This window comes from Aedes albopictus, chromosome 2 (genome assembly GCF_035046485.1).
Source record: "Aedes albopictus strain Foshan chromosome 2, AalbF5, whole genome shotgun sequence".
Lineage (NCBI taxonomy): Eukaryota > Metazoa > Arthropoda > Insecta > Diptera > Culicidae > Aedes > Aedes albopictus.
Window position 1 is genome coordinate 156,008,173 of NC_085137.1, and position 27,478 is coordinate 156,035,650.

Below are 27,478 nucleotides of genomic sequence, written 5' to 3' on the forward strand. Positions count from 1 at the left end.
CAGCGGCGTACCAGGAGATCTCAGGGAGATTTTCGGGTGCCTGATGGGGTTTTCGAAAGCATTGCAGCAGAGGATTTTCGACGGGTTTTGTAGGCGTTGCAGGTAAGTTTTCGGGGGTTTCCGAAGTTCTCTGGTGCGTTACATGGATTCTGTGTGGCTCTTGAGGAAGTTAAGAGGCATTTCAGGAAGTCTCAGAGCAGTTTAGGCTGGTTTCAGAGGCGTTGCGGAGGCGTTTTTGGGGGTATCGGAGAATTTCAGGTGCGTTACATAGGGTCTGAGAGGGTTTTAGGGAGATCCCGGAGCATTTATGACGGGAATCAGAGGCGTTACGCAGACGTTTTCATGGGTTCCGAGGGGGCTTGATGGAAATTTTGGAGGTATTCAACGAAGCATTTTCAGCGAGATTCAGAAACGTTAAGGAAGTACGGAGGAGATTTCGAAACTCTCTAAAATAAATCTGAAATGACTGTAAAATCTTGAAACGTCCTCTAAAGGCTCATGAGATCCCCTGAATGGCCCATAAATACCCTTGAAACATCCCTGAAACCCTATTAATACTATTGAAATGACCCTGGATTTCCCGTAATCCCTTAAAATGCCAACAAATATTGACAGAACGCCCTTATAAGGCTCCTCAAATCCCCTGAAGCAACCCCTTAGAACGCCCCTTGGAACCCCTCTTTTGGGCTCTCTGGGAACTTTCTGGAAACCCCCTTAGCCCCTCTTCAAATACCCAGTAGCAAAACCTGTTCTGGCGAACTAGATTCCTTTGTTGAAGCTGAATTTTAATGTATGCATAAATTGCCCACTTTTTATGCCTCTTTTAGTTTATGCAATACCAGCCATGTGCATAAAAAGAGATTCCAGTGTACACTTAAACCTCCATTTAGGTAGAATTAAGAGACGTTTCCGGCATGTTTAAGGGTTGAAAGTTTAAGATTATCCGAAAATTTCCAGGAGTTTAGGCCATCTTTCTACTAGCGCAATCAGTGATCCATTACAGCTTTATGAATGATGCCCTATGGAACCAATTCTGCTAGAGCAAAGTGTTATGTCTATCACTTCCTCTCTAGCAGATACCATAATGGTTAGGCGGTTACCTATGTTAACTCTTCAGGACGTGCGCTGTTGTAAAAAGTACAATACTACCAACAAACCTCGCTTGGCATATACAGCGCAAGTGCGGTGCAGATTCGGTTGCTCGATGGCGCGCGTCCTGAAAGGTTAGGTAATCCCAGATCTGTACTACTTAAGTATTCAATCAAACTGGAGCATCTCAAAAGAATGTCTGAGCTGCCCTCGATGATATGGGGAGCATTAGCATCACTGCCAACAATTATCGGAAGGCCTTATGAAGTGCAGTATGCGATTACATGCTTGAAGGCATCCGTAGGGGATGGTTCATCATGCGGTTAATAAACCGAACAACAAACGTATTTCCTGTTGAGGATTCCAACCAACACATCAATTGTGATAGCACATACATCTCTAGTGGCCAGTTCAGAGATGAGTGTAGCAACGATTGCGTTGTTGACAAGCACACATGCTCGAGGCATGACACGCGAGTTTGCCATTTTATTTTTACTGAATGTGGCAAACGCCGGATTCACAAGGTTTCGTAGATAGAAATTCCCCTAACTAAAGTAAGATTCTTGGACTAATGCCAATTAGATCATTTAAAAATAGTTAAAAATATATAGTCGTTGTGGTCCAACATTGTAAAAATCATAACAAAACTGATTCGTTTCGTACCTTTTAATTCCGCCCTATGTAGCAAAACTGATGTTTTGATCATTTTTGCATATTGCATATTCTTTTTGCATGGAATGGCTGTATAATTGTGAATATGCTCATAGGAATGCTCATAGATCTGAAACAGCTTTTGCCCCAGCTGGGACATAACGCAGAGAAGAAGAAGAATTTCTCCTCAGAACCACTTTACTTGAATCTTTATGTGAAAAAGGTTCTCTGGCCTTTCATCCAATCATAGATCAGAGCAGATTTAATTAAATCTGAATACCCAAATAGCCCCAATCTTTATCCGTATTACCACAACGAGTAAATCGACTACCCATTTTCAGCACCATCGACTGACTAAGCTTGAAGCCCTCGAGCGCACACCCACCCCACATAGGATTCTTCATTCGTTCCTCCCCCGTCGAATTATTTCCGTCTCATAAACCATGAGTGGCGAACACGCCGGGAGTTTCCCACAGCCAACTTCCGATAGAGTTTCTCTCTCTCTCTATTTGCTCTAATGACTTTCGGATTAGAAATGAAGCCATTAAGATGTAGAGTAGCAGTAGCAGCATCACAAAAGCACAGAGCCGAACCGCACAACTTCTTGCTTGAGTCCTTCGGTCAAGCGATACATGAATAGCGGCGAGGGTTTAAGTTGGGGTCACACAGCAACACACATACACACTCCATCCGGAAGAATCCGAACAATGAGCGCGCACTTTGCCTTTGAACTATCCCCACCATCCTTTGGCTACTCGGCCGGGTCGGGACGGGGGAGATTATGGTGAGTTTATCTTTGTTCAAAGTCCGGACGGTTTGGGGGTTCGGCGGGCCATTCATCCGGAGAGTGGCATCAGGATGCTTTGTTTCCCTGCGCTTTGGTTTGGTTGTTTGTGAGCTTCGGATTTTCTGTTTTATTTTGCGAATCATTGACTAGATAGGGTAGTGGGTGGGATCAAATTTGACAGACAAAATAAACTGGGAAAAGATTTCGCTGCGAATAGAAGAATGGATTTGAGATGCAACATGAGAGCGTAAAAGCAACAACGGAGAATATTTGTTGGATGTTTGTTATTATATGCCGTTGAACAGATAATGTCCTGTCGTAACATTTACAACATTTTCGGAAACTTGGCTATACGTTGGCATTGAGATCATGTTGCCGTCAGTGTTCATCATAGTTCTGCGTCCACCTTTCAATCACCGCAAGATCATCAGTGAAGGTAACTTCTAAAACATCACTATCATCACTGAAAGCGATATTTTCTTTAGTATGCAATCGAAGCACATACTCGTAACAGCCGTACGACTTCTAACAATTCCACACATGAGTTCAAACCGAAATTCCCGCAAAGGAAGTCACAACGGGATAAGTATGTATTTATTGTTATAGTAGCCTCATTGGGGTTAGACCTCACTCGAAATCAGAACCGCAGGAAAGGTCAAGCTACCGGGCAACACGCAAATCTATCGATTTCCCTTTTCCAGTTTGACGCACGTATCGGTCCAAACGCAGGAAAGGATCCCCAGAAGCTGTTCATCCAATTACGTTATATACCAGACAAACCTCGCTTCGGTTGGAAGAATATTTGCCTTTTGTCGGTAGGTATCCCCAAAGCACTCTATTGCCCGAAAAAAAAACAACTCAGGAAACATCCTCGCAATCCCACTCAACCAAGTTGAGGCAGAAGGCCATTCGGCAGGACATTCAAGCTTCCCCATCCTGTTCGTTGCTGGGCCAGTCAGTGTTTATTCACACGCATCAACGGTTTCCGTTCGTTTAATTGCTTTGGGATTTGCGGTCGAATGATTAGGGAGGATCACAAGTCTCGAAACGACGACCATGACGACGACAACAGAACGATTGTTTGCTTGCGAAAATAAAAACTGTTTTACTTTCCAGTCGAACGATTGTCATCAAAGACGAAATCAAAAGCGCTGCCACGTCCAAGAATTCTGCTCAAGATGGCCAGACACGCAGTGAAATATATTCACGGAGCGCGAAAATGTAATTTCCCTAAATTGACGGGCTGAGCCACGTGCTCCATAGATCAAAATCCCGCAGAACCAGGAGGACAGTTTTTAATAACAAAACTGTCTCAAAGCCGGTGACATCACCATCGCACCAACAGAAAATAAAAGAATGTAAAATAAAAACAAGAAATACCGTCTTCTCACCGAGGCTGACAAGTTCATTTGAATGCTAATTTTCATTATCCTTTCCATGAATAACGGAAAAATAATCAAATACAACGGATTGGAGGCAAGCTCCACGGAAGGAGAACTGCAGAGGGTCTTTCGAGCGGAAGGGATTCAGATTCAAACCCTTGGTGACAAACTGTGGAGCTGGTGAACTTTGGGTGTCAGTGAATCGATTTATGATAAATAGGGTTCATCACTAAGGTCTTTCGAATGGTTTTCTCCCTCTTTAAGGTGGAACTTGTAAACTGCGACAGAGGCTACAGAGCCCAACTGTATTCTATGCATCTATATTATTCTATCAATTCCAGATACCTGGGTCCATTTGGACCCCGAACTTCTTTTTCTATGTCTCATGACTTGTTAGAAGATCGGTGTCTTGAGCAAAGTTGTTGGATAGGTCAAGGAGTTTGATTCGGAACTCCACACATAGGTAGATTTGTGAATCAAGTGGAAGGGAAGCAAGAAACTGAGCCAACTGCTTTGTCAGGCGGTTTCTGAGTGGGAGACGGATATCGCCATCATTTCGGACCCATACCGAGTACCCACCGGCAACGGCAACTGGCCTCAGATGGGACCAGAAAAATGGCGGCGATATGGACGACGGGTAAATACCCCGTTCAGGAGTTGGTGTCTACTACCTATGAGGGCTTCGTGGTCGCCAAAGTAAACGGGGTCTTCTTCTGTAGCTGTTATGCGCCTCCGCGGTGGCCGATCGATCAGTTCACGCAAATGCTGGACCGCTTAACGACCGTGCTAACAGGGCGAAGGTCGGTGGTAATAGCGGGCGACTTTAATGCCTGGGCTGTGGAATGGGGAAGCCGTTTCACGAACCAGTGGGGTCAGATCCTGCTAGAAACACTGGCCATCTTAGATGTCGACTTGGTTAATGTCGGTACCAAGAGTACCTTTAGTCGAAACGGAGCGGAGTCAATTATTGACGTGATCTTTTGTAGTCCTGGCCTAACAAGTAGTTCGAACTGGAGAGTAGATGATGGCTACACTCACAGCGACCACCTGGCGGTTCGCTACAGTATCGATTACAATAACAGCAGACAGCGGATATAAGAAGAGGCGGCTAGGCCAAGGCCAAGCCCTCGCAGGTGGAAGACATCATACTTCGACGAAGAGGTATTTAGGGAAGCGCTCCGCCGTGAGCGAAACTTAATCGGTTTAGACGGCGACGAGCTGGTAGCGGTGCTCTCACGTGCGTGTGATGCGACCATGCCTAGGCGAGTCCACCCTAGAAATGGGAGGCCACCGGCTTACTGGTGGACCGACGCGATTGCGGACCTGCGCCGCGCCTGCCTACGGGCTAGGCGGCGGATGCAGCGAGCACGATCAGAGGAAGAGCGAAACGAACGGCGGGTGGTGTTCGCCGCTGCAAAAGCCGCGCTTAAGACCGAGATAAGAGCAAGCAAAAAGGCCTGCTTTGAGGGTCTCTGTCAGAGTGCCAATACGAACCCGTGGGGTGACACCTACAGGATCGTTATGACCAAGACGAGAGGTGTGATGGCTCCTACAGAGCAATCTCCAGAGATGTTGAAGGGGATCATTGGAGGACTTTTTCCGCGTCATGATCCTAATCCTTGGCCTCCTTTCGTAGGACAGCCGGGGACTGGGGCTGGCGATGAGGAGAGGGTCACCGATGTGGAACTTGTGGGGATAGCTAAGTCCCTTAGCGTAGGTAAGGCCCCAGGTCCGGACGGAGTTCCGAACCTGGCCTTAAAAGTAGTCGTTGCAGAGGCTCCCGAGATGTTCAGGTCTGCTATGCAGAAATGCCTGGACGAGGGAGTTTTCCCAGAAGCTTGGAAGAGGCAGAGCCTGGTACTATTGCCAAAGGCGGGGAAACCACCCGGAGACCCGTCGGCATATAGACCAATATGCTTGATTGACACGGCGGGGAAGGTGCTCGAAAAGATCATCCTCAATAGAATGTTGCGGTTCACCTAGGGCAAAAATGGTCTTTCGAGTAACCAGTACGGCTTCCGGAAGGGGAGGTCCAGTGCCGGATTTAGGCTTCGGGGGGCCCGGGGCAAACCGTATGAAGTGGGCCCCCAAAAACAAGATTTTGAATATGTATAGCGTACATCAACTTTTTCTTTTCAATTGTTTATTATTCGTTTTTTTTGCTGATTTTTGTGGTTTAGGAAGAAACTATGTCACTCAACTGTTTTGTTCATTCGAATGATGAATGTTTCATTTATTTTTTATTTTTTTTATGATGAAATATTAAAAACCTTCAGTTGCAATTCTCCAAAATATCGACCGATGACTCTAACAAATGAAAAAAAATGTTACGAACAAGCATTCTAATATTTATGCTAAAATGTCAAGATTCCGCATACAGGTTTACAGTGTAAATGTAATCTTATTCAGATCGTAGATATATTTTAAACTATCATCCGAATTTAAAATATTTATGACAATTTTACAAATTAGCGTTGCAGCGTACTGCAAAATTCTACGAGTGAACAAAGTCTGGATTGTAGGGGGTAACTGTAGCAATAACACTGTAAAAACTGTCCCAAATTTCTTGAACTTCTCCAGGAATCGTTATCTTCTCTTTCCCTTGATAACATCTGTCCTCAACGAACTAATGCAGATGGGTACTAAGCAGTTATTTGATAGAGATGCTTTTTTGTTGTAATGTTAAGTCTTAAAACAGTTTTTCAATTGAATTCAACAAGAACTCCATGGGGTTTTATAGAAACTCGCGTAGACTCGCGTACTTCATTTTACCTGATTATTGAATACCTATCTAGATATGCGTTTGCTGCAACCAAGCATTAAAACCGATCCCTCAAATAAGTCATTCTGGGAAATACACTTCAATTCTACGGTTGAATTGCTTAGCAATTAAAATAATGTGTTTTTTCAATTTAATCGAAAGAGCAACATTTTTTGGCACCAAAAAAATATGAAACTAAGGTTTTTGATGTGAAGATATAAATAATTATGAAACTTTGGGGGGGGGCCTGGGGAGGTCCACCGTAGACGCTATCTTGTTGGTTACAAAAACCGCCGAGAAAGCACTCGAGCCTAAGAGGAGGGGAAATCGCTTTTGCGCGGTAGTGACTCTGGATGTAAGGAATGCGTTTAATAGCGCCAGCTGGTCTGCTATTGCCGATGCGCTCTTGCGTCTGGGGATACCGGAGTACCTGTACAAGATTCTCGGAAGTTACTTTCAGAATCGTGTACTAGTCTACGACACGGAGGTGGATCGGAAGTGCTTTCACATAACCTCAGGAGTCCCGCAAGGTTCCATCCTGGGTCCGGTGTTATGGAATGTCATGTACGACGAGGTGTTGAGGTTAGAGTATCCAGTGGGAGTGGTGATTGTCGGATTTGCCGACGACATTACGCTCGAAGTCTACGGTGAAACGATCGAGGAGGTAAAGTTGACTACCAACCACTCGATCAAGGTTGTGGAGGCGTGGATGCGGTCCAGGAAACTGGAGCTGGCTCACCACAAGACAGAGGTGACGGTTGTTAACAACCTGAAGTCGGAGCAGCAGACGGAGATCAGTGTAGGAGAGTGTACTATCCTGTCAAAGCGCTTCGTCAAACACTTGGGCGTGATGATCGACGATAAGCTTACCTTCGGTAGCCACGTCGATAAAGCCTCCACAGCTATTGCGGCACTGTCCCGGATGATGTCCAATAGCTCTGCGGTGTACGCCAGTAAGCGCAAGCTTCTGGCTAGTGTTGCTACGTCCATACTTAGGTATGGCGGCCCGGCGTGAAGCACCGCGCTAAGTACTAAATGCTACCGACGGAAGCTGGAAAGTACTTACAGGCTTATGTGCCTGAGGGTTGCGAGCGCATACCGTACCGTGTCACACGACGCTCTCTGCGTCATAACTGGTATGGTGCCTATCAGCATTCTGATCAGTGAGCACATGGAGTGCTTCGAAATGCGCGGCACAAGAGGCATACGCAGGACTGCCAGGATGGCCTCTATGGTCAAATGGCAGCGCGCGTGGGACAGTTCCACCAAAGGAAGGTGGACCCATAGGTTGATACCGAGGGTAGATAGTTGGATTAATAGGCGCCATGGGGAAGTTTCATTCCACCTGACACAGGTCCTTACAGGTCATGGTTGCTTCCGACAGTATCTACACCGTTTCGGGCATGCGGATTCTCCCGAATGCCCAGTGTGCAATGGTTTAGAGGAAACGGCGGAACACGTTTTGTTCGTGTGCCCGCGTTTTCGCACAATGCGTGACCGCATGCTTGCCACATGCGGGGAGGACACAAACCCGGACAACTTGGTCCAGAGGATGTGTAGGGATGAGTTTGGCTGGAACGCCGTTTCAACGGCTATCACCCATATCGTCTGGGAACTACAGAGGAGGTGGCGCGTGGACTCGGAGAGTGGCTAGTCCAGATGCAGTACAAGAGGTGGTCCAGGGGTTCGGAGTCGGCTTCGTAGGTCATACCGGTGCCCTGCGGTCGAGATCGACCCTTACAAAGATTAAGTGGCCGCGGAGAGGAAGTCCCGGTAGCGGTGCTGTAGGTGAGATCCTGCTGTCTGCAACCTACGGGTGCATCTGATAGGGCCTGAAGGGTAGTGATACCCTTCCTTACGGGCAGGTCAGATCGGGTTGCACGTGGGCATCAGTTCTTGATGTCCGCTCAGCAGTAGGGCGCGGGCGGGGTTGACCCTGCCCGCCTTCCGAGGGCAAAGGGAGTGGCGAGGACCACTCGGGAAACTGGCTAAGCGCCAGCATGCTACCGTGATGGACTCTCCAAAGCGAGTCATCGATGTTCGTTGCTGCAGGCTACGCAGCTAACCTTGTGGGTGCGATGTGCACTAGCCCCTCTCTGAAACAATACCTTCTTGGTGGTTCCGGAGAGACGTAGGGTTTGGCGACCATAGGAATGGTTTAGTGGGTACGAGGAGAGAGTAGTCCTGGATTTTACTTTTGTTGTAGAAGACGGCCTGTCAGACCTACACTACCCTAACCTTCTGTTAGGGTGTCTGTTGAGCAGATTATCCCCCTATGGTTTAGAAGAAAAAAAAAAACACAGACATCACCTCAATTCGTTTTTTTCCGGCTATATGGACCCTACACTTAGTGTACGAGAAAGGCAAAAATAAAACGAACAAGTATTCGTTTATTAATAAGACAGGCATGGAAATAATGTGAAGTTATTTGGTCTGTTAATATGTACCTCATCATTTTTTAAAAATCTTGACAAAAAAGAAATTCAATGATTTAAAACCATCACAAACTGGTTAGTCATGTCCGACTCCATTAGTCTAATACCTTTCCGTGCAAATACTGCCGTGGCTTCACACATGCCCAGCCACAGTCCAACAGACATTATTCAAGTTTCTGCGTTCCTAGTCAGTGACCGAAATAATCAATGGACCCAACTCCGTTGCTGGAGTCCTCCGAGACTCCCTCTGCGTGAAAATCCAGAAAATCACATACGTTAACGTGTGTGTAGGTGTGCTGGTGTGCCCTCAACCCCTCCAACATAACTGATTTTGTCTAGCCCTGACCCTACCCAGCACCGCATCGCAATCAGTGCCGATCCGATGTAGCAGAGCTTAGTTCCCACATCGAACTCCCAAATCACTTGTATCAACTGCTGGCAGTAGTAGTGATTCATGGCAACGTTTATACATACACATATACAGTGACTGGTATAGTCCGAGTGCCACCAGAGTTGAAATTTGTTTTGAATAAATTAGCCTAGCAAAACAGAAATTTACATAAAACAAACCACACGGACCATCTTTGGAACGAACCAGTCAACATAGCTCCACCACCAGTCACCACATATGGTGTTCAATCCGGCCCGATGATGCTACACCATAACCTGGATGATGATCGTACTGGTGGTGGTCAGTGGATCGAAATCTGCTTGAACTAAGGAGGTGAGCTGAAGAGACGGTGACATTTTGGTATTAATTTGATAAAAGTTATTTTCTTGCAAAATTTGGGTTATCGCTATTGTCACACAAATGTAATAAGTCAGAAATAGAGCAACTAGCTGGCATTCGGTAAGATCTCGAGATTTCATTTTCTGTATTGCATTAGTTTTATGAGTTACAGCTATTAATGGGATCCGATTAAACTCTTCAAGCAACGCTTTTTATTTATGTATAAAAAAAGTATTTTTTGAAAAAATATTTCCAAATTTCTGTTTTTAAGAGGATCTTTAATCCGTGTTAGGCTTTAATTTAAACAATTCCCTCGGTTTTAAGATGGTGGCATATACCTCCAGAAATCTTTTTTACTTGAAAACGTTACTTGAGCTGCCTTATGGCTGCGATAAAACCCAAAATTATACAGATGATATCAGATCAGGCATTGCCCACTGACATAATTCAACTGGGATTCTTCTAGATACTCTACCACTGATACATTCTCTATTTGAAAAATAATCAAAAGAAAGCTAAACTATAATCCACGGAAGAAAATCGAAACCCTTTTCCTGATTGACGATCGCTATCAGCCGGCGGCAACGTAACGGCGATACTGCACCCTAAGTCATAAATCTTTGAAATACGACACCCGTCGTCCACTTGGACGGGTGTGAGCCAGCAGTAAATCGCTTTAAGCTGTCCGGATTCTTCCTCTCTTAATCGTCTAATTATTTTGCCCTTAAACCACCCGGCGTGGCGTGGCGGTCGAGGGAAAGGCTCCAACCGAAACGAATAGCAACAACAGCAACAAACTGCTGCACAAGTCTTAACAACTCAAAATCCTCATTCAGCTAATGGAAAGCGATGAAAGCTCAAAACACTTCTGGCCTGGTGTTCCTGCCTGCCTGCCGGTGGTGCGGTGGCGTGGTGGTGTAAGTTTACGGCTCTTTTGATGGGATCCGAAGGGAGAGTGTAAAAATCATGTCCGGCTCGTAAAATGGACCCCCTCCTCCTACTGCTCCCTCGACCGGGTTTGGCCTTTCGCATGGTTCTCCGAGTGGGAGTGGATAACAGACAGATCGAAATGAAAACCAAACCTGCTAAACATCAATCATCAGAAAATTTACCAGATATAGTTTACTGAGTTTCATTGGTAAATACTGCTCGAAGGTTCCATGGAAGTTCTCAAAAAGCTTTTTAAACCAATTTCTGAAAAAAATTGTAACTTCTTGAAGAAAAACAAAAATGAAACAGAAATAGAAATTGCTATTTCTATCATTTTTGACATATTTCCAACATTCAACTAGGAAGCCTTTTCCATCTGTATCGTGTGGGACGATAGCAGAAGGTTTTTACAGTTGCTTCAAAGTCTTGAAAACTTGAGTGTATAAGCTCTATGAAAGGACCTAACTAGTGAAAAAAAATATTCTTTCAATACAAATCTAGTCAGACTACCACTGATTATGCTTTGGAGCTTTGCCTTGATGTAGTTATTTAAGATGAGAGCGGTTGGGTAGATGCAGCTTAAGATAGCCGATCACTTGGTAACGCTAACTCAGGGAAGGTTACACAAATCTGACTTGGTTTGATCACCGCGATACTTTATATGCTTAGTTAGATTGGCTATTTTCGGTGAAATGATCAACAAACAGCATTATTTGCGTAACGCGTTTCGGTCTACTACTCTTCGACCATCATCAGACGCCTAAAAAACATTTATTTGTTACAAACACTATTCACATACAAACAGACCATTCAACAAACAACACTTACCTTCAGCTGATTTACTTCACAATTACGTTACACAAAGCTGACCAGATGGTGCTTAAACCACCTTTCGCCCTCCTGGTTTTGTATCTGTATTAACGAAATGTTTAACTCTAGGCTAGTTTGTCTCGGGACCCACGATTTACTTCCCTTCCGAAGGAAGAACTCACATTTCGTGAGTTTGTCGGGAGTGGGGTTCGATCCCAGGCCCTCGGCGTGATAGTCACGTGCTTTAACCATCACACCAGGTCCGCTCGGCACCTCCTGGTAAACTGAGTGCAGTTGACTGCAATGCAGTTTCTGGGCGGCCCTTCATGATCGCTTCACAAGTCAAAAACTCTCTCAAGCTTTTTCATACAACGTTAAAAACTTATAGGCCACAATCTGATTTGCCTGCTTCCGATCACCTACTTTTACCTAAAATTCAGCACTACATAGATAAAAAAATGAGTAAAAATCTGTGACACGAAACACTTATTTGAAGCGTGGGATCTTTCAGAAGTTTATATAACATGTCGCTTGAATTAAACGATATGTCATGTTAATTCTGTCTCTTTCACACATTCATAAATCGTGATATAGTAAAAGAGATAAGTTGCGAGAATATGAGTTAGTTACTACAAAAAATATTTCGATAAGTGATCTGTCGTAATTTGCTTGGGAAGAAAAAAAAAACTAAATGTAATAATAGTTTTAATGTTTGTACCGCTGAAGACAAGAATCGTGAACAATTTCAAAAATAATTTTGAAAAATTGCTATTACAAAACAAGTTTGGCTGACAAACCGACCACAATGGGGTACGTTCAGTGTAGTACTAGATTTGTAGTAATGAACTCAATTTTAGTATGGTGAGAAGGTCAATTCTCCGTTTCTGCAATGAAATGGTGCAAAAAGCGTGGGTATTATGATTCCTTGCCTAATTTGATGCTGTTTGAGTAAAACTTTGGGCAACAGTGTTGTTGTTTTATCCATTTCTTGCAACATAAACAACATAGTTATCCAAAGTTTTGCTCAAACAGCATCAAATTAGGCAAAGAATCATAATACCCCAGCTTTTTGCACCAATTCATTGCAGAAACGGAGAATTGACCTTCTCACCATACCAAATTTCAGCGCATTACTACAAATCTAGTACATCTCCGATCTTTCCTATAATATCAAAATCGCAACATAGGCACAAGAACTGAGAGGATGTCCTCTACACTTTTGCATTGTTTAGAATCACTTTTTTTTATTTTACTACATTGTTTATTTTTTAAATCACGCTTCTGTTATGCATCCATCATCCATGATCCAATTGTTGTTGTTTATTTGTTTTCAATTTTAATCATGCGGGGTGCACCAGGAATGTTCTAGGAGGTTTCAGGAGGTTCTATGTGCATTCCACGGGAATTTTGTGGACGTTCAAGGGGTCCCATGGAGCTCTAGAGGGTTTCATGGGTGTTCCATGTGGTTTAATAATCGTTCCATGCGTTTAAGGTAGTTTCGTGGAGTGTTTCAGGTATTCTCAAGGGGCATCTGGGGCGTTCCAGACAGTTCCAGGGGGTTGAAAGGGCGTTCAATGCACTTTCATAGACGTGTCAAGGTATTTCAGCGGCTTTCGGGGGTATCAAGAGCGTTCCTGTAGTTCAACGGGTTTCAGCGGCGATCCAGGGAGTTTCAGGGGATTTCATGGGATCCCATGGACATTCCAGGAGTGGTCAACGGGGTTTCTGGGGTCTTTAAAGACGTTTCATGGGGTTTTAAAGGGCTCCTCGGAGCGTTCCAGGAGTGTTACAGCAGGTTACAGGTGGTTTCAAGGATGTTCCAGTGGGTTTCAGGGGGTTTCAGGGGCGTTCTAGACGAAATATACCTGATATCACCTGAAATGGTCTGAGATGGCCATATTTTGGTCTACGTGGTTTATGAACAATCTTAACTTTTTTCAACGTTTGAAAAGTACCTTTGTTTTGAAGAATTCTCAAGCATTTATTTGTTGTTGATAATCGCTCAAAATTTCATTCAATTCGGTTCACTGATCTCCGAGGTATGACAGTTCAAAAATTAGTTGTCTAAAAATAGTGTTTTACGAGAACGGTCAAGAGAACGGTTCTAGATTCGCGAAAGATTAATCAATCGAGCTCAAATTTGTACCAATCATGCACATATAATAGGTTGACAAACAGTCAAAATTTGAGAATTTTCGATGTACTCTATGAAAAGTTACAGCATGTTGAACTTTTTTGTGAGAGAAAAAAAGTTGCCTATACCAAACATTTTGGCCACCCACCGTAGAGCGTATACGTGACTAGTTTTGGTAAATACCTTACTGTAATGCATTTTTTTCGCGATAATCATTTTGCCGCAAGCACATTGGTACAGAAATGGATCGTCTTGAGCTTGTAATGCGTTGGAACCTCGAGTTCAAGGCATTTCTGGAGGGTTTGCCGTACGATGAAGTTCTGGTCCGTTGTCTACCGGCCTTTGATGACACCGGCTTGATAATTTCAGGTGCTTTACTTCTTATTTCTGGTCTCAGGCACTCAGGCCTAACAGATATAGGATCAGCATTGAGGTGTTCATCGAAATGCTGCTTCCAAATGTCAATCATCTCACGATTGTCTGTCAAGAAGTATGTCCTGTCTCTGTGCAATTTAGCTCGCGATACAAAATCGTTGCAAGATGCGTTGAGCTCCTGAAGTGGGTCTGTGTTTCTTCAAACCAGAACAGCGATTCCATTTACCTGCACTCCTCATCTTCTAGCCGGCATTTCATTTCCCGAAAGAAGCGACTCAGCTGTTTTCTGCTTCTGTTGGTATCGTTCCACGTTCTGCCAGGTTCCATGCTGCAGCATTACCGCAAACGCTGCATTCTTCTCCACCAAAATCGTTATGTAATCCCTTGTCGAACAATTCGTTCCGACGACTCCAGCTTAACTGTTCTCCAGCAGTCCTCTAGAGAAGCCTCGGTATTCTGCGCGTATGCTCAGGTGACATCCAGTAGTTTTAGTCACTGGCTGTAGGTTATACCGTGGTGGTCGCCAGTACAGTACATAGTTGATTACGGAGAATTCTGGGCGCGGTTTGACCGTGGCCAGATAGTGGTTAGAGTCGATGTAGGCGCCACGGTAGGTCCTGACGCTGATAATGTTGGAGAAGTGCAGTCCATCACTCAGAACTTAGATCTCCAGATGTAACGATAAGGGAGGTTGTGTTGGAAAAAAGTGCTACGTATGGCCATTTCAATTATATGAAATTATATCAATTTGTTATTCCTTAAAACTCGGGTCTTGACTGAGCGTCCCAGCAGCGGGTGACGGCCGGCGGTTATCTCCTTTCACGGCTGCTGTTGGGTGGTTGGGCCATCAATTTTATTGCTTTTCACTTCGAGAGGCGTCCAAATGGAATTTAATTGCTCCGGTGCTGTTGTAGCCTGCAGCAGTGTAGTGTTCCATCAGTTGATGAGTGCCAGTTGTTATGGCACTGCGGAAAACAACCCAGTACAAATTGGAATGGCCATGTTGCTGCTTGTGTTGCTGCAGCAATGTTGCTCTCTGTTGGCGTTGTTGGGAAAACAATTTCCTCGGAATGAGTTGCGAAGAAAACTTTTGATTGAATGCTCTTCGTTGAATGATCGAACAAAGTTGCACGTTTGTGTACGCTTGCTGTACGACACAAGAAACTCAATAATGCATCATTTGGCGACACTCTCGTTGGCAGCGGTACCTACCCCATTCAGAGCCCACAGAGACACACTTATAGAGACAGACCGGACGGTGCTAAAAGTTTCTCTTCTGCTGGAAGCTCCCGTTCGAACCAAACCGAGTGGGGTCTCATCACTTCAGGTGTCGATGGCAACGTACAGTAAAGTTGATACGTGCCGAAGTATCTTATTTCTTTCCGGATGAAGAAAAAGTTTTCTTCCTTCTGATCTAATTACGGATCGAAATCGAATGGCAGAATAACTGCGTTTCTTCTTGCAGGAAAGGATCTCCTGGCATACGGTTTCACCACACATTAGAGTGAGCCAAATTTTTCTTTTACTATCACAGTAAGCATTCCATTTAAATTTCAAATGGTATCTCCTCATTTCCAACAACGAAAAGTGTTCCAATTTTTTAGGAAATCATATTGAACATAACACCTTCTCGAGTTTTCCCTATTTTGGGCCTCTCTATTCACACACCCATTGACTAACTCGGAGAGAAAGGCATAAGAATTTGTTTGCGAAAAGTATTTGCCCCCTAACAAGTGACAAAAAGTTTGCCTCCAACCACACCCTTAAGTGCAAAGTCTTTCGTCCCCATCCCAGCACCACCCCTGGCAAGGCAAATCAAAATCCTTTTGTCACCCAAGGGAAAAGTTGACACCGCTGCGCTGGCTGGTTGCTGTTCGTCGAGCAACGGGAACCGGGAGGCTTCAAATTTGAGCTCATCAAAAATGAAAATTCCCGCCTGTCGGCTTTTTCTACTGTGTGCGCTTTCCTAGGAGCCCACTGCTGGCTGGCTGGTTCGACGTGACGAATATGATCGAAAGCTCTCTTGCTCTACGCGAATGCGACGCTTTCGCTGATGATGCTACTACCTTGCTTGCGGGCTGGTTTGGCGGAACAAGGCATTGGGAAAAAAAAAACAGGACGAAGTTGCTTAAATCCTGACAAAGTCAACGGCGGAATATTTTCCTAATTGGCTTTTCGGGGATTGGTGTGGAGAGGGCGAAGGCGAAAAACGTGACTTGATTTAGGAAATTTGGTGACGTTGGTTGGTTTGAGGAATTTCCGTCGAATATCGATTGGTGTTTGGTAGGGATTGAACAGAATTTTTGATTCAAGAGTTTAGTATGATAAGTTAATGTCTTCATGAAGTTTTATTGATTGCAGTCGATTGACGACACAGAAACTTCAAGCTCTCTTGCACATAGACATATTTATATGGGAATGATCATTACCATATTCAGAAAGATAACAGTCACAGAAAACGAACCCTAACCTAGGCTTGATCACTCTGGGTACTTCAAATAATCTTTGATCACATTTACTGGTACATATACAGTCCAGAAATAGAAATTGATTCAAGATTTTTTCGAATCCGTCTCAGTATTCTTTTTGAAACAGATTCTCCTGTGCGAGAATTCTTGCAACAATCGCTTCAGAAATTCCACCTTAACTTACTACCTATTACCGTTGAATCCCAAAGAAATTCTTAATGAGATTGCTTAAATGAATATTGGAATTCTTATATGACGTTCCAGGATTTTTATTTCAAAAATTCGTTTGCAACCCGTTTGTTGAGCATATGAAGTGACCAAAAAAACCGAAACACCTCTCCAACATTTCTAGAGGAGTTCTATCGTTATTTATTGCAGAAATTTCTCGAATCTCTTCGAAGCTTTCCTATTACACTTCTCCGGAAATTTTCTCAGGATATTTTCTAGCATTTTTTTCAGAGTTTCCTGAACCTGTTTGACTCCAGGTAAAAAAAAAGTTCAAAAATTCGCCAATAGCCCATTTCTCAACAGAATTGAACTAAATTTTGAACACAAACTCGCACAACGCTATAGTTTTGGAAATATACGGGATCAACATTTTCTTGGACTTCTGGACGGAGTAAGGCCGGTGGGTCACTGGGTCAAGTCGGGCATAAATAAGACCAAGTACGATTTGCACCCCCATAACTTTCTTCTTAACGAAGTTTTTCAATGAGAGTTTGCACATTCCGTTGCCTAACGATAGTTGATGTAGCTACAGGTTCGAATTTGAGATTTTCCGATAGGTTTCTTTTGAGTTTTTGAGATATTCAACATTTCTGAACCATCCAAGTCTTCATTTGCGTTTGTTGTTTTCAAATGAAATTAAACACTAGATATTATTTTCTTATTGATTCCATAGGTCATCGGAGAAATATTTTGAACATGTGTTTCCCTTGTAGTACTATTAATATTTCCTGAATATCTCTATGGATTGTTCGAATCCGTCCTTACAAAACATGAACACTCGAAATAATCACCAAAGATTATTTTCAATTATTTTTATCGCTTTTATTTGCACCAATACTTGAACATCTGTTATATCAACGAGCAGTAGAAATTTTGGACGATCTGATTGAAGTCATGCCTTGATTACAGAGAACCGTAGATGGACTACAGTTAGACCTACTTGCATGCGAAAAATAACGGTTAGCTCCAGAAACCAATACTACATCGAACAGGAGTATGTAAAAGCCTCGACTAGATTCCTGAGTACCCGGGATAGCCTCTTCATACATTTCATTTCTTACAGAGTTCTTACTGAATTTTTTCCATGGTTATTTTTTTTCTAAGAATTAATTTTATAGCTTCTAAAAGAGTTCCTCCTGTAATTTCCTTAGAGAAAACCCTCCAAAAGTCCTCCAGTTATTCTTTTTAGGAATTAATTTGTACTTGACATTCTTCGACATTATCTTCCAAAAGAAATTCCTCCAGTCGTTCGCGTTCCACTGGAAATTACTAAAGAAATTATTCAGGTAGTTTTATCTTTTCTTTCTAATAAACTTATAAAATGGTTATCTCCGTCAATCCCTATATCAATTCCGTTAACAATTACTTGCGGAGTTGCTCCGGATTTTTTTCCACAATTACCTAAGGCATTTATTTAGGAATTCTTTTGGGAATTTCTTAAAGAGTTCCAACTAAAATTTCGTTAGGAATTCCTCCGAAGGTTTATTCAGAAAATCTTTCGGCATTTTTCCATTCAGAATTTATTCAGGCCTTTGTCATAGAAATGATCCTGTAACAACCTTAGGAATTTCTTCAGCAAATCCTTTAAAAATTCTTTTAACTATTATTTAAGGAATTCGATTGGAGTTTGCTTCAAGAGTTCCTCTATCGGAGGATAATTTGAAAAAAAAATCCTCCAGGCATTCAACTAGCAATTATTAAAGAAACTTTTTGGGTAATTATATCTGAAATTCTGCAATCATACCTTGAGCAAACTTTCTGGCTTTTTCTATTAATTCCTCTAGCAATTTTTCTTAAAATTTCTTTGTGAATTTTTTTTATTAATTACCTTAAAATTTTAAAAATTGTATTATTCGCCAATATTTAAGAAATGATACAACTTCTTCCATGACAACCTACTGCATTTTTTTTTTCCAAAAATCCTTTTGATACTTTCATTAGGAGTTCCCTCAAAAGTATGTTCAGAAATGTTTTCGGCATTTTTTCTAAAACAAAATCCTCAGGCTAGTTCGTAGAGAGTCAACCAGACAATTACTTCAGCAAATCCTTTTCCGGCTACTCCCCAGGTAACCACTAAGCATTTAAATAAGCCGTACAGCAGCCCGTATTATGCATTTCAGATGCTTGCTGCCCTACATAAGCAGTTCGAATGCATAACTGCCTTGAAATAGCATAAGCTGTGCTGCTCAAAAGCTTTAAGCTGTAAATTAGCATTTCAACTGCTTGAGAAGTTTTCGTTCGGAAGCAATCAGAATGCTTCCCAACTGCTCTTTAAATGCTAAGAGCAAAGAGGATGGGAGATATGTTATACATTTTACAGCACATGTTGTCTCTCTTTTACAGGAACTTTGCTTCTGTTTACAAATTTGTGCCTCTGATTTGCTTCTTCATTTTTCCCTCACCAATGCAAGAGCTCTGAAGCAAACATTGCAGCAGCTGGGTTTAATGGAACGTGGCCATCAAAAATGACTAATTATGATTTCGTCGGAAAATGTGCGCTGATGCTAAATAGCTGGATGGTTTGGCGGAACCTAGGGCGGATCATAAGACTATTCGAAAGAGGAAGAGAAAATCATATGCTACAGATCGAAAAAGAAATGAAAATTCTCTACACACAACGGAATATCTTTTTGAAAACAAGTTTTGGGTGCTCGAACTGGAGCTGTTTTCCAAGTATTCTTTATATTGGGCATAAATTCAACGCACGACATCGGCACAGCTGTAGCATCGTGGAGCAGTAGCAGCAGATTGAGAAGTAAATATATTTCAGTATCTTCGGATCCTAAGTTCGCACCCAAATCACTACTAAAACAAGCAAAAAGTACACCTATCACCAGCTGGAGTGTGAAAGGATGAGGAAGCGGAGAAGCGGGCTGAGAGACCGAGAAGCAGACGAGAATCTATTTTTGTTTTGTTTTGTTCGAACAGGCGTTACTGGCGTTACGCTTCTTTGACATTTTGTCACGACGTTCCTGAAGGGGTAGCACTTAGACAGCCCGTTATTTTGCCAAAACCTGCTGTGGAGTAGCACTAAAGGCGTATATACGGCTAATTAGCACTAAACGCCTTGTCGTGAAGGCAACTATAATGCTGAAGGAGTGCTATTTTAAATGCTTACTGATTAGTTGGGTCTTGATGGAATTAATTTGGAAATTACCTAAAAAACTATTCCAAATTTTTATTCAGCAATTCTTCAGCCAACTTATTTGGAAAAATTTTCACTAATGCCTTTAGAAATGTATGTGCCTTTTTTTCTTTATTATCCAGCAATATTGTAAAAACGTTAAATAAAAAAAAATATATAGGAATTTCTGAACTGAGAGGATTTTTTTAAATAGCCTGAGAAATGACCAAACAATTGTCAAATTCCTGAATTCATAAAGGCAATATCGGTAGAGTTCTTGAAGGAATTTTCTGAGGAATTTGCAGAAGAACTCCTGAACAAATTTTTGAAAAAAAAACTACTGCGTAATTTATTGAAAAAATTCCTTATAAAATGGAATTTACCAAATTTTCTGAAAAAAAATTCAGGGCGAAGCTCGAATATCCTGAAAAATTTGCAGGGAAATTTCGTATGAACTCCTCATCAGAAAACTTCTATAAATTTCCTACAGACACATTATGGAAAACAGTCTTGAAAACTTTCGGAAAAATCTTCAGAATTCTTCAAAAATTACCGAGAACATTCTGAAAAAATTCTCAAAAACCTTTCGCAGGACCTTCCAGAAATCTTTTACAAAATTCCCAGAAATCGTCTTCTGTAGGATTCGCCAGAGATATAACCAGAACGCCCTAAAAACTATCAAGGGAACTTCCAAGAAAACAATCTGAGTGCTCATAAACTCGGCAATACCCATCAGAAGTAATTAAAATGATCTTCTCGGAAACTCTGGAGAATTTCTCAAAACCATTTTGGAGGATTCTATCGACATGTTCTCTCGACGTAATTTCTAACGAAATTTTTCCGTCATTGTTTGTTAGAGATTTTTTCTCATTTTGTTGAGGTATCCAATTGAAACTTTCGTTAGTACTTCTCTCAATTTATTTATATCATTTCTCCAGAAATGTCTTGTAGGTTTCATGAGGAAGCTTACGCAGGAATTTCTGGAAGAATAGAAAGACTCAAAGTAACCAGCGAAATCCATAACAAATTTGCCAAATTCCTAAATTCAGCAAGACAGTATTGCAGAAATACGGAATGGATTGCCTGAAAAAAATATGAAAAAAAATCCTGGGTGAATTACCAATCATACCCCTGAAAAAAATACAAAGGCGAATCCTCACAGGATTGCATTTCAATCCTCTGAATTAGAGATTTCAAGAGAAACCCTGAAAAGAATTCCTGAGTAATTCTTTAAGGAACTGTCATAAAAAATAATTAGCGATTATAGAGAAAACCATGAAAAAAAAAAAGAAATTCTCAATCAGATGTCCTAAGAAACTCCTCAAAAATTCGCCGGAATTATTCCCAAAGAAATTGCAAATTTCTAAAAAAAAAGCGGAGGAATTCCTGAATATATGGAGGAAGTCTAATAGGATTTGCCGAAGAAATGTGTGAATTCTCTGGAGAATTCCTGAAGGATATTTCGCTGAAGATGTGAAGGGAATTTCGGAAGAGATTTTTTAAGAATTGCAAGAGGAATTTTCGAACGAAATTGTCGGAAGAATTCAAAAACAACTCACGAAAAAATTTAAGATAGGTTTTTTAAGGATATTCCCGAAAAAATGTCCAGGAGAACAAACTAGCCTAAGAAAACAAAATTCGGAAATGATGTCTTTACAAAATTTGGAGGAAATTCAAATCAAATCGATAGAGAAATTGCTGGAAAAATTTCCAGAGAATTTTCCAATGGAATTGCAGCAGTTATTCATGAAAATATTGTCTTAGGAATTACATGAAGGATATTCCAGAATAATTCTGGGAGGAAAACCGCCAGCATGGGCAAGAAAAAAATTGACCGGGCAATTTATTATAAGGGAATTTCTTGAGGAGCTCCTTAGGAATTTCCAGAGCAAATCTCAAAACAATAACTATTTATACAGATTGGAATATTATTTTCCAGTTAAAATACCGGAAGAAATGTCTCATAAGTTACCTCATGAGTTTCTAAAGAATATTGCAAAGATACTGAAATAAGAACTTCCGGAAGTATTTGTCAATAAAAATAACTAAAAAAAAAAGAAGGAGAAACATTGGAAGAATTTCTATACTTCTTCGGCGTCTTGACTTGAAGTCCTCACTGAGACAAAGTTTGACGCTCATCTGCTGCTGAAACGACTCAATACTTAAGCATGTACAGCTGTGGCTATATGGAAATTCCCTAATCCCCAGAGAAATTTTAGATTTTTTTTGGGTTTTTATTCTTCATTTCTTTTAGTTCCTTGGGGTTTTAAGAAGTTGGGAATACCTTCGGCAATTTTCTTTTTAAAACTCCTGTTGATATTAGTTCAAGAACACCTGCGAAATAAAATAGGAGGAAATAACCTTGAAATTGATTTCTGAAAAAAATATTGGAGTAGCTTCTAAAAGAGCTGCCGAAGCATTTTCTGAAGACATTAAAAAAATGTGTTTCATACACTAGGCACCTCTCCACTTTTTGCTAAAATTTGAAAAAAAAAAACCACTCCCTCGACTTTTCTGTGTTTTGTTCTCACATAAAATAATTTGTTGCAGAAAGAATTCAGGTAAGTTTATTTCCGCATACAAGAAATTTTCATAAAATTCTTCAAAAAACTTTTCTTGGATTTGGCACCAAGAGTATCTCGAGGAGCTTCTTCTGGTATTTTTCATAGAAGTTCTTCATCAATTCCTCCTGCGATTCCTTCAAGAATTTTCCTGAAATTTTTCCGTGTATTCTTTTGGAGATTCATTCAAAAGTATTTCCTGAGATTTCTACCGAGATTCTACTGGAAATTTCTGCCGAAATTGCGTGGAGACTCATTCAGAAAAACCTGGTTGGAATTCTTCTGAAATTTTTTCACGGATTTCTCCTAAAATATTTCAAGAGACTCTTTCTGAACTTTGGAGATATCTTCAGGAATTGCGACAAGGGATGTCTTAAACAATTCACCCGTGGAGTTTTTCAGAAACTTCTCTGAAAATTTCTTAAATAATCGTACATTTGTAAATTATTTCAAGAGCTCCTCCATCAAGGATTCTTGTAGAAATGTCTAGAAGATTTTTTTTGGTAAATTGCTCCTGCGGTTCCGTCAGAAATATCTCCTAGAATTTCTTCTAAGAGTTTAGCAGGAATTGCTTCAGATATTTCTCCAGAGATTTCACACGAAATGTTACTAGAAGTATCCTTGAAGGAGTTCCTGGAAAAAAATCTAAAAATAATCTCTGAAAGATTATCTGAGGGAATTTCTTGAAAAGTTCAAACTTTTTAAGATTCCTGGAAGAAATTTCAGACGAAACTACTGCAGGAATTCAAAAAAAACCCCTCTATGAATTTTTGAGGGATCCTTCGAGGATTTTCGGATGAGACGCTTGGAACGAGCGTGGACCCAAGTAACACCGAAAACATCTTTTGGGAAGCAAATACCGAAACTTGTTATATTATAGTCATATAGCTGAAACCTGCAACATCAAATGTCATATAAAAGCTTCTGCAATGATAAAAAAAAAACATATTGCCTCCGTACATTCACTCGATAAATCGAAACAACATGCATGTTATATGATTGTCTAATCAACGTACATGGTACCTAATTCAGTAACTTCTTTTAGCATCACCTAAGTCGTTGTTTATTCTTGTTGTTATGATGTCTTGGAATACATGATGTTTTATTTTAGTATATATAAACATCTTTCAAAAACCTCGAGTTAAATGTTTCAAAACTCTGGAAATACTTCCAATTGTATCATATCAATTCACATTTTAAAAATGGAAAAGCGTGTTGTTCCAGAATCCGAAAAAAACTTGTGGCGGAAAATTAAAAGAAATGGATACTTTTCAAAACGGAAAAAAGAAATGATTAAACATTTAAGTACAAAGTGTGTTCCAAATGAAGGTTGTTCAAGTGCTTTGAAAATTAGAGGTTGCGATGAAGAATATCTTGTATCAAGGCCAGTCATTGAATCAATTGGCAATCCGGATTTTTCGATTAAAGAACAGCTTCCTCTGAATGACCCTTCTGACGAAATTGGCGTTAATGACAGCGATGACGAATTTGAAGATACTTCAAACTCACAAGACCCACAAGAGTTCTGTGACCAAATAAAGAAATGGGCGGTCGATTTCCAGATCAAACATACGGCAGTCAATGCCCTTTTGATGATTCTTAAAAGCCATATACCCGAAAATGTATTGCCAAAATGTGCAAGAACCTTAGTGCAAACTCCGCGTTCTACTGTTATATCTATGGATGATCGACTTGGCGGACAATATTGGCATTACGGCTTGAGAAAGGTAATCGTCGAAACTTTATCTCGGTTTGAAAAAGTTCCAAATAAAGTATCGCTAAACATAAATATTGATGGGTTGCCGGCGTTCAAGAGTTCTTCAAAATCCTTCTGGCCAATCCTGGTCAACATACACGAAATTCGAGATACTCAATCACCTTTAATTGTTGGCGTGTTCTGTGGAGGAAGTAAGAGTTTTTTTTTATTTTTATTATTAGCAAATCTATCATTTTCATTTGTTGTAGATAAACCAAAAGATGTGAATGCATTCCTCGAACCATTTGTCTGTGAATTGAACGAAATTCTACAGCATGGAATAATGGTTGCAGGTGAAAATGTCCACATTTCGCTTCGATGTTTCATTTGTGATACGCCAGCAAGATCGATGCTCAGAGGTATGAATTATTATATATGTAATAAGTAATGATAATCATAACATTGATTGTAAAGTAGTCTAATGATTAGATCTGTTTGTCTATGAATAGTTCCATGATTAATAGCCGGGCCACCTGTAAATCGTTGGCATAAGTCACATTGATTTTTGAATGTATTCTATTTCAAACAATTCGAAAGCTTTCTGATAAACAATCTATTGAATAACAGTCAACAAGCACTATTCATAAACTACGAAGACTCGTTTTTGGTCATCCTAGATCCTCAGGAGGAGTGGGTCCCTTTGTAAGATTTTTGTTCATAATACAAAATTATGAAAATTTTTATGAACCGTTGAAGACCGTAGAACTCTACCTCAGCAAACTAACCCCAAATGGGCCTACGTAGCTTTGGACTAAGCCCCAATAGTTCATTGTTTCTCAACATACATAAATCTATGCAGAATTTTGTTTTCTCATTACAGGTGTTATTGGCCACAATGGATATAATTCGTGCCTAAAGTGTACAACGGAAGGGGAATACTCCCACGAATTCAGGACCATGATTTTTCCCGACACTGAAGCACCCTTGCGAAACGATACTGACTTCAGAACTCGTACATATGAAGGCCACCACAAACAAGACAGTATTCTGGAATCCGTTGTTGGTCTAGATATGGTTAAAGACTTCCCAATCGGCGATTCTTTACATCTTATCGATCTTGGAATTACTAAACGGTTTTTGAATGGCTGGAAGACTGGTTCATTAAACAACCTTAACGCCAAGTGGTCTGCCCAGCAAATTGATGCCGTTTCATTGTTTTTGCAAAGCTGCAAGCTACCACGCGAGTTTCAAAGACCTGTTCGAAGTTTGGAACACCTTTCACGCTGGAAAGGAACAGAGTTTAGAACTTTTTTGCTCTATCTAAGTCCAATTGTAACTAGAAAGTTTTTTGCACGTGAGGAAATTTCCGAACACTTTTTGAGCTTCTTTTGCGCCGTACAGATATGTTCGCGTCACGACCAGACTCCAGAGAATTATAAAATAGCCAAACGCCTCATTAAGGATTTCTTGGAAGGAACAAAGCGATTGTATGGTTCTCAGATGTTTTGCAGCAATATGCACAATCTAACCCACCTTGTGGACGACGTAGAACGATTTGGACCGTTGGATACGTTCGATGCCTACCCATTCGAATCACGATTGTATGGATTAAAACGACTAATTCGCAGTGGAAACTTGCCCCTAACTCAAGTTGCAAGGCGTATACGCGAAATGCAGCTGAACTGTGACAGCCAAATGCATGGTAAAGCTAAGTCCCACACACCAATTTTGAAAAATAAGCGCCCAAAGGCTTCATCAAAGCAAATCGACACCGATATTTATTCATTTATTGATTTTGGTAATTTTTGCATTGACACTACAACTGAACCAAATCGCTGGGTTCTAACAGATGAATACGACATTATTTCAGTTGAAAAAGTTGTTCACAATCTATCATCAAATACGATTGAACTTCACGGTAAGAAATTGAAAAAGATTTTCGATTTTTTTGAAGATCCTGTAGCGTCTTCTTTGCTATTCATTTTTGCCACAAATTTAGAGCTAGATAAGCCTGAGTCCATTCCTACAGCAAAGTTATTGTGCAAAATGGTCAAAATCGACTGTTGTGATATCCGATTACCAAATTCTGTTCTGTTTCCGCTTATTCATTCAATGATTTGAAAATAAAATGTTTTGTTTTTCAAACAATGCGACAATAAACATTTTTTATTCATATTCAATAAAACTCATAAATCGTGTTGAATTAACAGGTGAAAAACACATTTGCATTAAAAAAGGGTAACTGCTTAAAATTACACTGTTCCATCCACTAACTCATTCCACATTCACACTGCTACTGCTGTCTTCTGAAACACGACTTGCAATGTCCCCCTCGCTGGCTACCTGGCTTGACTGGCTGGTGCTGCTGTCCTGCTCCATGTCGTGTTGCTTCTGTTCTTCACAGGGTAGTGCTTCCTTCGGCTTCCGTGAACGGCTGCTGGCGGCGCGTTGTTCTCCTCCATTTTCCTGATAATGTTGGATCTCTGTGCGTTTTTGCCTTAAAAATTGGCTGAAACACATTTCCGTTTGTTCTGAAGTTTGTTCCATGTCCGCGGCAGCAATGACGCGTTGCACAAATTGGATAAGGTATGGAAACGTGTTCCTGAAGCTCCGATTTGGAGTGATCGGGTCTGCACCATTCTTCTTCCTTGAATTTCCTTTCCATGAAAACGGCTGCAACAACGGGGGTGCAACCAAACGTCGAAAAATTGTTTTGAAAAACGCTTTGCCATCTCGCTTTCCATTCATGTTGTACTCAGAATGGAAGAAGCGGAAAAGCTTGTCAGCGTAGGCTTTATCCTTCAATTTACCTTCCATTTGCATTAACGCAGCCTCACTCAGAATCGGGCAACATTCACGAACATCCGAAAAGTCTTCTGGTTCCACTCTCTTTTGAAAATTGGCTGGCAGTGAGGGCTTGGTGGACATAAATTTGTCTATGTTTGCCGCGAAGCATACGAACTGGTCCATGCGACGCTCTATTCCGTCTAGCCTGGCATTAACTTTTCGTAGTTCACACATAACTTCGTCATTTCCGGAGCCTGTAGTCATCACTGTTTCCGGGGCCAGTGGCTCACTTGCCGTGTCATCTACTGACGAAACGTCGAATTCAGCGGTATTAGGTTGCTCTCCGATGACCTCGAGGAAACAACCGTTTCCAAGACCGATATACTGCCGTCCATCCACTCCACGTATGATGTTCGCGTTTTGAGCCATGTTGTTGATCTGTGAATATAATATAAAGAAAGCAATGAACGTTTTGTATAAAACACACTTAGATCATTCTTCAACCACATACTCATGCAAATGTTTAATAG

General features: G+C 41.2%; 2 protein-coding genes across 2 annotated transcripts in view; one reads left to right on the forward strand and one right to left on the reverse strand.

Moving 5' to 3' along the window:
* LOC134287769 (uncharacterized) overlaps positions 1-27,478 on the forward strand; it is a 289,934-nt gene that overhangs the window by 114,569 nt on the left and 147,887 nt on the right. The window lies entirely within an intron of this gene.
* LOC134286240 (uncharacterized) overlaps positions 23,896-27,478 on the reverse strand; it is a 171,516-nt gene continuing 167,933 nt past the window's right edge. Inside the window, exon 5 of the mRNA XM_062847823.1 lies at positions 23,896-27,434. Coding sequence (XP_062703807.1) covers positions 26,436-27,434 — 999 coding nt within the window. The 3' untranslated portion in view covers positions 23,896-26,435. The remainder of the gene's footprint in view (positions 27,435-27,478) is intronic.